This window comes from Carcharodon carcharias, chromosome 4 (genome assembly GCF_017639515.1).
Source record: "Carcharodon carcharias isolate sCarCar2 chromosome 4, sCarCar2.pri, whole genome shotgun sequence".
NCBI lineage: Eukaryota > Metazoa > Chordata > Chondrichthyes > Lamniformes > Lamnidae > Carcharodon > Carcharodon carcharias.
The window spans coordinates 165,680,807-165,693,964 of NC_054470.1; the positions used below are offsets into that span (position 1 = coordinate 165,680,807).

Here is a 13,158-nt window from a genome sequence, read left to right on the forward strand (position 1 = left end):
AGGACCTAGTTCAAGAGTAGCCTCAGGGTCGCAATCTAGTGAGCACATTGCACTGTCTGATCCAAGCAGCAGGGGCTTCCCAGGTTGCCAGCACTTGAAGGATTGTGGGTGGTCAGAAATCTGCTGAGCCCGAGTCAGATGAGGAGCCTCTGGACCCGGTCATACCTCAGTTGCTGCAGCTGCGAAGGCAAGCTCAGGAACATTGGGAAGGGATGTCCGCTGCACTCCTCAGATTGGAAGGCACGATGGAAGAGGCCGTTCACCTTCAGTGTGAGGTGATGGTGCCGACATGCCAGCAAACTGAGGTCAACACTGGTAGGATGGGGGTTGCCATGGAGATCTTGGTCCAGGACATTGGTCCTGCACTGCTGCAAAAGCTGCTCTCGATTTCTCAGGCACTTGTAGGCGTCCATCAGTGTCAATGTGAGAGAGGGGCAAGGTATCTCAAGCTCAATCCAGCTAGCCCTTCCTCTCAAGGCGTCAGACAGGGGCCCTCCCACACCCATAGTGAGGAGGATCAGCAGGTGCACACCTCAGGGCCATCCACCCAGGTGGCTCCAGTGCATCTGAATCCCCTCTTCCTGTGGCCCCAAGAGCTCCAGCTCCACAGGCCAAGGAGGGTGCCACTGTCACGCAGAAGGACCCCGAAAACACGCTGGGACCCTCCAGGTCTTGGCCCTCCAGAGGATGCCCGCCAAGGTCATCACAGACAATGGCACAGCAGTCAGCAGGCCACCTCCATCTCCGCTGAGGATTTCAGGGGAGCACTAAGACATAGCGGCAGGGTTAGGAAGGTCAAAAAGATGTAACTCTTTTCGAGTTAAACAATTAAACTAAATTAACAAAATTAGGGATAAATCAGGCACAGCCCCTAATTTAGGTCAGCTGTAAAACCAAAAACAAAGTTTAAAGGAAACTTACAACTTTAAACCAAAATGTGATAAAAGGGGTCAATAAAGCACCCCAGTCCCCACGGTGCCCACCGAGCACGGAAGGCCTCGAGTGTGGCAGCAGACACCGCGTGCTCCCTCTCCAAGGACACCCGGCCGCGAACGCTGCCGCGGAAGAGGGACAAACAATCGGGCGGGACTCCCCCACCGATCACCCGCTGCCTGGACCTGTTAATAGCCAACTTGGCCAGGCCCAGAGCAGGTTCACGAGGAGGTCCTCCTCCTTCCCGACCCCCTTCCGCAGCGGGTGTCCATAGATCAGGAGCGTGGGGCTGAAGTGCAAACAAAACATTAATAACAGGTTTTTCAAATAACTAAAATGGGAGTGCAGCCTACCACACTCTATATAAGCATGGTCCACAGACTCCACAAGACCACAAAAAGGGCAGGTGTCCTGGGAGGCCGTGAACCTATGCATCCTTCGGTTATAAGGGACTGCAGAATGCAACACCCTCCAACCCAGGTCCCCGATAGAAAGGGGGAGGACACCTCCGTAGAGGGCCTCCCATCGGGGGCCTCCGCCGCCGGACGGCAACAAGGCACGCCAGGGCATGTCCGGGCGGCGGACAAGGGCGAGAAAATGGAAGGTGTGCAGCAGCAGTCCGTACAAAAAGCTCCTCTTTGTCGTGCCAAAAGGCACAGAGGGCATGTCCCCGAGGCGACTCATATTGCGGGGCACCAGCACCCGAGGGAGGGTTTGGGGATTGGGGCCAACGTGGAATTCTGTCCGAACAGGGGAACGTTCAGACGGAAGACCACAGCGCACCTGGGCCACCTCAAGACCTAAAATAACATCGGGTCCGAGCACGACCGTTCTCAGGTCTTGGATGGCATCGGCTGCGACCTGGACACTCACAGACACGCGACGCGCCAACTCCTGCGGGGGCATCCAGCCCAGTCCTCCGCCACCCAGCACGTCCCCGATCCTAGTCACCCCGGCAGCCACAGCCCTCCTCTCCGCCAACCACTGAGAGGGACGGAGGGGCGGATTCCTGAGCAGCGGCTCTCTGACGATAGCCGCTACTCCTGACGGGGGAGAGCTGCGTCGCGAGGTGACCATATTCCAGACTTTGATCAGGTCCTGGTAAAAGACGGGCAACGCCTGCAAGGAGCCACCGAGGCCCCTCTGTTCTATAAACAGGAGCTGCGCGTCATAATTCAGGCCGTGCACCTGACGGAAGAAATACGTCGTCAGGGCACACCATCTAGGAGGAGGCTCAATGTAGAGGTATCGCTACAGGGTCTGAAGGTGGAAAGTCGCCACCTGTGTGCATAGGCACACTAGCGCCTGACCACCCTCCCTAAGCGGGAGACTCAGAACCTCAGCAGCGACCCAGTGCAATCTTTTGTCCCAGAAGAAGTCGACTAACAATTTCTGGATTCTTGTGACAAAGTCCGGGGGAGGGGTCAAAGTGACCAGCCAATACCACAACATGGCGGCAATCAGCTGGTTTATGACCAGAACTCGACCTCGGTAAGATAGCACTCGGAGCAGTCCTGTCCAGCGCCACAGGCGAGCGGTGACTTTCGTCTCCAGTTCCTGCCAGTTTGCCGGCCAGGATTCCTCGGCAGGGCAGAGATGGACCCCCAGGTAGAGGAGGCTGGTCCTGCTCCAGGTGAAAGGCCTGAGCTCCTTGGGTAGGGGATCCATCTGTCACTGACCGACCAGGATTCCAGAACATTTACCCCAGTTGATCCTGGCAGAAGAAGCGGCAGAGTAGACCTCCTGGCACTCGCACATCCTCCGCAGGTCAGCCGGGTCACTAAACATAAGGAGCACGTCGTCAGCGTAAGCCGAAAGGACCACCCCGATGCCCGGCCCGCGCAGAACCAATCCCGACAACCTCCTTCGCAAGAGGCACAGGAAAGACTCCACGCAAATAGAATACAACTGGCCAGAAAGGGGGCAGCCCTGACCTACCCCTCTACCAAAGCAAAGGGGCGCCGTCAGGGACCCGTTAACCTTCACTAGACACTCCGCGGCGGTGTACAGAAGTCGGATCCGGGCGACAAAATGCGTCCCGAACCCGAACGCTCGCAGAGTTCCGAGTAAGTATCCGTGATCCACCCTGTCGAACGCCTTCTCCTGATCAAGAGACAGGAAGGCGCTCGACAGACCAGCCCTCTGGGAATGGTGGATGATGTCCCGGACCAGATGGATGTTATCATAAATGGTTCGGTCCGGGACGGTGTAGGACTGGTCAGGGTGGATCATGTGGTCCAGCACGGTGCCGAGCCGAGAAGACATGGCTCGGGCAAAGATTTTGTAGTCCGTGCTGAGGAGGGAGACCGGGCGCCAGTTTTTCAGAAGGCGGAGATCCCCCTTCTTCGGCAGCAGGACAATCACGGCCCTGCACCACAAAAGGGGCATCTCCCCGGTAACGATACTCTCCCCCAGGACCCCCGCGAAGTCGCTCCCCAGGAAAAAAAATATGGGACATTTCATGAATTTGCGTGTCATCCTTGCGCAGGGGCCATGCTAATCTTCTCTGTATCGTTCCAATTTTAGTATATGTGCTGCTGAAGCGAGCACAAAAAGATGTATTTGAATAACATTGGCACAGGTGTTAATCATTTGTACTTAACGTTGACCATTGCAAATACGGTCCCAAGAATGTCTCCTTGTTATGATGAGCAGTGTTGTGTCAATCAGATGTGAAACCTTGCTTCCTGCGCAAAAGAAAGGCTAGTGTCACAGTCCAGGGCCTCTCCCCTGTGCAGTGTGTAACCTTTTGAACACAGTGATTGTCTGGCTTCAAAGTCACTGCCCAGATTAGTGATCCGTGCACCTCCATGTGGTCTGTGTTTGCTGCAAAGATCTCGTACCCAAGCGTCATTGGATTCTGTCATGTTCTCTGTGTGCTCTCAGCACCTTAGAGGAGGGCTGCCCATCCCCCACTCCCATCTCAACACGATTCCTGACAGGTGAAGGTGTGGTGCTGAAGAGAACAGGTGAAGAAGTCTGCCAAAGGATCAAGTCTGAAAGTGCATGTGCCCACTGTATCTCCATGATATAAGCCTCTTCACAGAGCTTATGTGCACTGCCCTCAGCCAGACAGGTGGCAGACGTTCCCAGATGCAAGGTGAAGATCTTAGGAGTATCCTCACTGCATCTGGACATCATCCTCCTGGAATCTTGTGGCAATGAAGGCCTCATGAGTATGCCTGCCTCATCTGGCCAGTGCAATGGCCTCATGGCCTGCACCCTTGCCTTCCAGGACCTCATCCCCTTTGACTTCCTCCTCATCAAAGACAATGTGCAGCTCTGGCATCTCATTATCCAGGTCCTCCCCCTTTATATTGCCAGGTTGTGTAGCGTGCAGCAAGCAATTATGATGTGTGACACTCTCTGGGGAGTGTATTGGAGTGCCCCACCAGATCTGTCTAGGCACCGGAATCTCATTTTCAGGATGCCAATGATGCACTCAACCAAACTCTGGGATGCAGCAAGAGCCTCATTGTACCTTCTCTCACCAGGAGTCTGAGGCTACCGCACAGGTGTCATCAGCCACGTCCTTTGTGGGTAGCCCTTTTCCCCAAGGAGTCAACCCTGCATCCTGTGTGGTCCCTGAAAGATGTCAGGGATCGGAGACCTGCTGAGGATGTACGAGTCAGTGATGTTTCCAGGGTATCTCGCACACACCTGCATGATCGGTTTGTCATGATTGCAGACCAGCTGAACACAGAAAGTGGAAGGCTTTGCAGTTGACATATTGGACTGCTTGTTGCCAGCGAGATCTAAGAGCCACATGGATGCAGTCAATGGCACCCTACACCTGTGGGAATGTGGAAATCTCAGCAAATCCCAGCGTTCTTGCTTCCTGGTTTGCCTGATCACTGTCGAAGTTGACAAGGTTGAGCCTTGGCAAAAAGGGCGCCTGTGGCCTCCTGGATAGATCTGTGGGGGGAAGCTTATGAGATCCAGCAAAGGTCCCCAGTGAAGCCATTGCTGTAGAAATTGAGTACGGTGATAACTAACTACCACTGGCAGTGGATGGCCTCTGAGTCCCTGTGGTGCCAAATCCTGTAGAAGATGTCATATGTGCATGGCCAGTTCCCTTGACATGCGCAGGTGTTGGTGACACTGGTTCTTGCTTATCTGCAGGCAGCACATGCAGACCCTGGGTCTAGTGATGCACCTACAAACGATGGCTGTGGCGTTCAACCTCTGCGTGCAGAGGAGGCCATGCCGCCCCTTGGTCTTCAGGGTTCTGCTCCTCCCTTTAACGAGCCAGGCACCTCCGTTGCATTCTTCTCCTTACTACAAGCAATGAGGCAGACAGCGAGGTCAACAGACCCCATGTTCCTGATGAGCTCCTCACTGCAGTATCAAAGGCAGAGATGTGAGGGTCAGCAATCCTCTCCTAATGACCGTTCTTGGTCAAGTCATCACCTGCAACTGTCTCTCAAGGCCCCTTAAGGCATGCCGGAAAGCCAAGGCCACCACATGGTTGCCCATGGTTTAGTGTGCATGATGGTTCACCATGCCTACACCCATACCACATGATCAATTGGCGACAGCTTTGTCACTCGACTGAATCCTGAACTCTCATCTCAGGTATGGTCCTAATCTGCACTCCAAAGATTTGTGATTTGCTTGGACCATGAGGTCACTTTTTAATGTCAGTTGAAACATAATGCAAGGAACTAGGAGCCCTGTCAGTATTCAATGGCCACCTATCCCAACAGGATCCTCAGGCTTGCCCAGTCATGCAATGGTTCTGCAGCACCATATCACTCATTCAAATCTGAAGTGTGCGTGCAAAAGGTTAGCACTAGAGGAGCAATCATTGGCACTGTCAGGAATGAGTGCTGCTTGAGTCGGCACAATTGCTTGACTAGCCTGACTCTTAAGCGTGTCAATTGAGCTCAAGCTAAACATTCTCAGCTGCGGAACAGCGCTCATCTTTGTTATGTTTTGTCATTTGCCCGGCCGTTTTCTTACCCACCCCCTCCCCCGGCATGTGTTTGTATTCTAACATCAGTCTGTGCTAAAATGAACACCCCCACCACCCCCACCTTTGCACTGTCGCCTTTGCCCCGAGGTTCCCTTCTCCCCCTTTCCCCGTTGCCCTTGCCCCGAAATCAGATGCCAGCCACAAAGCCATCACTGTGGAGACTTACCTGTGACCCTCCCTTGAATCCGCAGAGCCATTTCCTTGCATTGGGATCGTCACGAGCAGTGTGCAAAGCTGTGTGCACTCATTTCCAAGTTCCCCTCAAGGTTCAGGTGGCCTGGTGCACATCTTTTAATGGCTGCTGTAAATCACGCAGTGGTAAAATCGCGCTGACGTAGGCTTTAAATTTGACGTGGCAAGGGGGTAATTCCAGTGTGTGGCCACAATAATGACATGCAAGTGCATTCAAATTAAGTTCCCAACTTTCAACAGTGGGAAACGCAGCCCTCCATTCACGGGGCGGGGTGGGGGGTGTAGGGGGAGCGAGCAGGCAAGGGGATGGAAGGCGACAATCGCTCCCTGGATTCACATCACTGGGAAGCGCGCCTAGGGCCTTCGAGAGATTCTCCAATATCACCACCAACATGCCCATCACGATTAGGCACGGAAAATCACTGTCTTCAGACCCCAGTACAAACACCACTCCCTAGCCACCGACTTAAATCCCTCTCCCTGGCAACTGTCTTAGGCTGAACCAGTCTATTCACAACCTTGACGTTATAACTGACTGAAGATGAGCTTCTGACCAAACATCCCAATCAACCCCAAGTCTGCCTATTCTCACCTCCAGAACATTGTCAGTCTTTGCCCCTGCCTTAGTTCATCTGCTGCTGAAACACTCATTCATGCCTTTGTTACCTTTAGGCTCGATTATTCCAATGCACTCTTTGCTGACCTCCCACATTCAGCGCTCTGTAAACTTAACGTCAGCAAAACCTCTGCTGCCCGTGTCCTAACACACACCAAATCCTGTTTACCCATCATCTCAGTACTCACTGAGTACACACTGGCTCCCAGTAAACAATGCCTCAATTTTAAAACTTCCATCCTTTCTTTCAAATTCCTCCATGGCCTCACCCTTCTCAATCTCTGAAATCTCTTCCAGTTCAACTTGGAGAGATAGAATTGAAAAGTAGGGAAGTTACCCCAAACCTGTATCGAACTTTGGTTTGACCACATTTAGAGTACTGTGTGCAGTTCTGGTTGCCATACTGTATAAAAAAAAAGGAGGCAATGGAGAAGATTTACAAGGGTGAAACCAGAAATATGTGGGTAATAATATCACGAAAGGACTGACAGGCTGGGTGTCTTCTCTCTTGGAGAAAAATGGCTGAGTGGTGAACTAAAGATCACTAAAATTAATAAAGTTTTTTTTAAGTATGAATAAAGAGAATACCTCCTCTTGTGGAGAAAAGCGTAACTAGAAGACATAAATATAAGATAGTGAAGAAGAAATCCAGTAGGGGATTTGGAAGAAACTTCTTCATCTAAAGAGTGGAAAGAATCTGGAACTCTCTCCCATGGGGAATGGTTGAAGTGAATAGCATTGATGCAGTAAAGGGGAAACTAGACAAATATGCAAGGGAGAAGGAATATATGGTTACGATGGTAAATTTAGATGTGAAACGATAAGAGGAAGTTCAAGTGGATCATAAACACCAGCATGGACTGGTTGGGCCGAATGGCCTGTTTCTGTGCTGTATATCCTATGTAACCTTTCAAGATATGTGCACCAATCCAATTCCAGCCTCTTCAGAATCCCAAATTTTAATTACTCCACCACTGGAGGCGTTGCCTTCAGCCGCCTGGGCTGTTACCTCTGATATTCCCTCCCTATACCTCACCATCTTGCTTTCCTCCTTTAAAACACGCCATAAAACCCACCTAGTTGACCAAGCTTTTGGTCACCTGCCCCCAATATCACCCGTTGTATTTGGCTCAGTGCCAAACTTTGCTTTGTAATTGCCCCTGCAAAGCACCTTGGAATGTTTTATTACACTAAAGGTGTTAAATAAATACATGTATTGCTGTCGTAGACCAGCTCAGCACATTTTTATACTTTTACCTCACATAAAATAATGCGGGCGAACTTAGATATTAAGGGGTTCAATGCACTGTTCCCTGAAACTGCTAGTGCAGTTGGATTAAGCCATAACTAGTCCAAAGCATTCTGGGTTTTATAAAAAGGGACTCACATTATAAGAACAAAGAGGCAATGATAAATTTATACAGGGCAATAGTTAGGCCACAGCCATGGACTATTACATGCAATTTTGGACAATTCTTAATAGAAGGGGCAACCAAATCATCAAGTTTACAGAATAAATTGGCCAAGCTGATACCAATGATACAGTTATGAAAAGAAACTTGGCCTATTGGAAGTACCACTGGAACAGAGAAAACCTCAGAAATATTAGTAAAATTATGTAGAGCTCTGATAGAGTGAGCAGCTAAAGTCCATTTTTCTTTGGCTAGAGAAATATTCATTAGGGATAATTAATTTGGGATCAGAAGAAAATTCGAACACAATTCAGGATGGATTTCTTTGCCACAGGGAGTATTTGCGATGGAGGCCACTGAGATAAATATTTGAAGCCGAGGAAGATTCAGACATATGTCAGCCAGCAGACATAATGGGCCAAATAGTCTTTTTCTCAACAATGGAAATTTCAAACTTGGATCACTTCCATTCATTCCTCATTAAAGCAAGGAGAAATTGAATCCAACTAACCCACAATAAATCTATAGTACTTGGGCAGTTTTGCAGTACAACAGTTTAATTTGCATGTAACTGCGAAGGCTGGGGTTAGATCCCATTTTAGATTGTTAATCCTTTCAGATTTTCACAAAGGTGAATTCCATGGAATGTAAAGAAATTCTACTTCCATGAACGGCTCTACAGTTTTCTCCCCCTTCCTTCCATTCAATTCTTTCATAATTTATTTCAGAGTTAGCTTCTGCTAATCAGAAGTTCTATCCATATGTTAAGCACTGTGTGTGAGACCTTCCTGGCCCTAGTCTTACAGTTCACTAGGTTGAACCCATTATCCTACTTATATGGTTCGGTTTGAAGTTATTTTCTCAATCCACCTGTCAAAGGCCAGGACAGAAAGTGACAGGCAGCATAAATCTAAGCAGGTAATTTAAGATTAATTGGCAGGGAACTGACAGAGTACAAATAAGCCTCAACTGAAATTGAAGACAAAAATGCTTCCCCATAGTAACTTGGCCTGTGATCATTTACATTCAGGAGCTTAAAGGTGGAGTGAAGTTGGGACAATGCCTTTAGAAGAAATAGCAATAATGAATATGTCTCATTTCACATTTTATGCTGTTAAACCTCAGGTTAAGAGGAGGAAAGAAAAAGAATTGTGAAATATTTGCAATTAAATTGCAGATGACCCAAAGAAACAGAATTAAATAATACTTTATTGCTACTGATTACTTTCTTTAGGGCCTAAAGTTTAGGCTGTGATGTCTCCATTCCTTTTCACGCTCCTCAGCATCTGGATCCAATTCCCTAAAAGTAGTACCTTTCATGAAATTATATTATTTCAGTGCTACTAATTAATCCAACATCTTTCATCAGCTTCATGTAAACGCAAAGTCTTTGTATTATTGTGTTCTTGATGCAAACCTCAGTATGAATGTATATAATTTAGAAGTTTCCTCACCTAATGTCTAGCTTCAAACAGTCTCCCAGCTAGTGGAAAGCAAAGCAGCATGCCAACCGAGGCAACACTCATATCTGTAAGTTCATGCTGATGAAATCTGTACAAAGTTCCAACCTCCTTTCCTGTGAGGCCCAAAAATAGACATGCAGGCTTTACATGCAAGTTCAATTGTTTTTTGACAACCACTCGCCACTTCGGTGAATATGAATCCAAGATGATTGGGATGGGAGAGCGGAAAGAAGGGAGTAAAAGAATAGATATGAAATAAATAAATCAAATAGCTATTAATGCTATATTGTTTTGTACCGTTTTCTTCAACCTATCGAGGGCTTATTCTATTACATTTTTCAAATACACACAAAACTAGAAAAGATGCACTTACCAAACTAGCAGTGAGGGAGGGAGCTGACTGACCCAATGTCTGGCTGTGCATGCGAATGAGATTTGTCGTTTCCATTGTCTGTTGCCATGATAGCTGTGTAGAAGCCGGTGGAAGAAGATATTTTCCTGAGGTTTTGAAAAAAATGTTTGACTGCAGTCAATCTAAGCAAGCACCACACATTTCTTTGAAGAATAGGTCAAGCATTTTTTCCAAGCTGAATCTGAATATTTGTTTTAATAGCCCTTAAATAACAGAGGATAAGGTTTTTTTAACAGGAGTAATATAAATAGCAAGCAGAGTTGTACACACAAAAGGTACAAATAGAAACCAAATGGTATGGTTCTCAGTTGTGCAATGGTTAATCCATATATAACTGGGGTGCTCAAGTTCCACAAACTTGACCCACATCAGGTATTAACTCAGGTGACCATAGGCTGGCAGGCTCCAACTGACCTCGTTGTATTTAGGTTAGGTAGAGTTAACACCAACCAACGTTCCTGGATCATTTCCCAGCACATGTAAACATGGAATAACCTGATGGCAATGTAGATTCACACATGCAGAATGGCAACTTAAAGGAGCTAGCATTAGGTGACTGATGTCTGCCAAACAGTGCCCCAGCAAAGAGTTAGCAGCTTTGGGGCAGGAGGAAAGGAAAGAAATTGTTCCTGGGAGAGGAAAGCAAAAGAAAAAGTTATGAAGAAAAGTCAAAAGCAAAATGTGCGATTATAGCAATTAATAATAGAGATAATCCTACTCAGGTTCAAATACAGGTACAAGTGATCACCTCAGAAGAAAATTATTGTAGATTTTAAAAATATTAAAATTTAAATTTGAATTTATATTTTGCTTTTTCTGATAGAATCTTTTATTTCTCACTCCCTTAATCCCATCTATATTTCTCAGTCATAATTTTGCTTTCTCTACTCCCTGATTTCAATCTAATTCATTTTTCCTGCTTTGTATTTCCTGGCTTGGGCTCTACATGCCTCAGTGAGGATTCTTCAGCCTGGATGGTTCAAGGGTCTCATTGTTTCTTGCCCTGTCAGCTGATGTCAGAGATCCCCTGTTGAGGGTACTGCTCTATAACAGGCACTCAATGGCTGGCAGCCTCCTCTCTAAAGCTGGTTAAATTTTTATAGCCAACACATCAGTGAGATGAATGGCAAGTGCCATTCCTTCGCAGCTCACCACAAAACCCAAGTCATATTTCTGATAGGTTAATGCCATTTTCTACTGCCATCTGATGATGACCCGTACAGCTACTCTATACCTTAGTATTCAGAATGATAGTTTAGTGATGATTTTTTTAAAGCAACAGAGTCATCTGGCAAATTTTAATATAACCATGCTTATTAATTAAATGCTGCCTTTACAAAACTCAAAATAGTGATTTTAAATGGTCATTCTTTAATTCTTTGCTCAGGGAATGTAACAGCTTTCAACATTTACAGAAAGATTCCATTCCATCAAGTTGATAGAGAAAAGTAACAAGGCGAGTCGCTACCCATTGATATGTATAAAGCATAGTATCTTCGTCTTCAAATGTGGGAGCCCCCAGAAGAATTAAACCAGAAAGGTAAATCCTTCTGATTTGTTTAAATATTTAACATTCCCAGCTGGGTGAAAAGTTATATTGAGAAGCTATCAAATCATTGTATGTCCATAATGAGCATCTCTTGTGTATTCCAATATGCATACATAATCTCCTAATAAATAATTACGCTACTGATCGTTGCCATTCCATAGTCCTCTAAAAAAAAAGTTCTATATTTTTAAATACAAAAAATATTATTAATCACTGGTGTATTTGGGCAATATTGCAATAAACTTCCAAAGAGTAAAACTGCAAATAACAGTGTTTCCTATTCTGGGGAACAAACAAGGTTTCTGTCAAAGCAAGCCTGGTATTAGATCTTGCTACAAACTGAACACCATTGTACTAAACTAACTGGATAAATGAAAGCATGTGTATTGAACTCTACAAAAACAGGCAAACATTCCACTTCTGTAAAATAAACAAACAGATGAATAACTTCTGCATATAGATTATCAACACACTTGATTAGAATTAAAATAAATTTTTACAGTGAGTTTTTCTAAATAACGAAACAAAATATTGGCATAGAAGCGAACACAAACAAAAAACCAATTTCTACCCTTTACAAAATTCTATATCTAACAAGTAGATTAGCCTATAAATAATTTTTTAAAACCACAGGACTTTAAAAGAGTAAAGTTATTTTTACATACCGGTCAAAGCTCCCCCCAAACTGCCTCGTCTCAAGTACTTCGCATCTTCACTTAGCTGCCTCTTAAATTTCAAGGCCTTGCCAGTACCACAAGAAACATCAGGATTGCTGGACTTGCGAAATGGAAAGGACGGTGGGTACAAGATGTGGTCAAACTGAAAAGGGAAAAAAAGGACACTGGAGAATACTGCATGAAGGTTTCATTTAAAATAGTAACAATTTGTTGCTTTCAAATTTCCCATTAACAGGGTATTCCAATGAGTTTAGTTTTTTCAGCTGATAACAACACTGCTTGCAAGATACATGAAGATGGTCTCACCATATAGATATGGGTCATAACCTTGCAGGATGAATAGGTTTTCAGTGTATGGCATTTGGTAAATATACAAACTTTCCAAACAATCTTTTACTTACACTTTTATTAGGAATGCTTTGCAAATCTGAAGTGCCCGTCCCACGAGCAAAACTCAAAAGAAGGAACCATTGAAGTATCATCTCTTCATAAAACTATGGCAGCTCTTCCTTACAGCAGTCATTGTCAATTCAGTCACTGATTAACCTTTTCTATGTACAGCAATGTGATCTTCAAGAATTTATCAAAATAAGACACGTCTCTTTCAAACATTTCAGCTTACATTAGAAGCTCTGCAGTCGTGCCACATCCAGTTGTAAATGGTGGTGGACAAGTAAACAACTCACTGGAGGCGGCTGCACGAATATCCCCATCCTCAATGAGAGGGGAGCCCAGCACATCAGTGCAAAACATAAGGCTGAAGCATTTGCCAGAAGTGCCAAGTCAATGATCCATCTTGGCCTCCTCTGGAGATCCCCAGCATCTCAAATGTCTTCAGCCAATTCAATTCACTCCTTGTGATATCAAAAAACAGCTGAAGGCACTGGATACTGCAAAGGCTATGGGCCCTGACAATATTCTGGCGATAG

The 13,158-nt window shown here is 46.2% G+C and overlaps 1 protein-coding gene and 1 non-coding gene across 6 annotated transcripts in view; both read right to left on the reverse strand.

Annotated features, from left to right (window-relative positions):
• The window catches only part of mast4 (microtubule associated serine/threonine kinase family member 4), a 528,952-nt gene that overhangs the window by 393,524 nt on the left and 122,270 nt on the right, over positions 1–13,158 (reverse strand). For all 5 annotated transcript variants that reach the window (XM_041186024.1, XM_041186028.1, XM_041186025.1 and 2 more), the window contains exons 2-3: positions 12,218–12,371; positions 9,965–10,089 (exon numbers count right to left, since the gene is read on the reverse strand). In XM_041186024.1, the coding sequence (XP_041041958.1) occupies positions 9,965–10,089; positions 12,218–12,371 (279 nt within the window). The remainder of the gene's footprint in view (positions 1–9,964; positions 10,090–12,217; positions 12,372–13,158) is intronic.
• Positions 3,377–3,483, reverse strand: LOC121277570. The gene has a single exon (XR_005942930.1). It is a non-coding gene; the product is annotated as a U6 spliceosomal RNA (small nuclear RNA).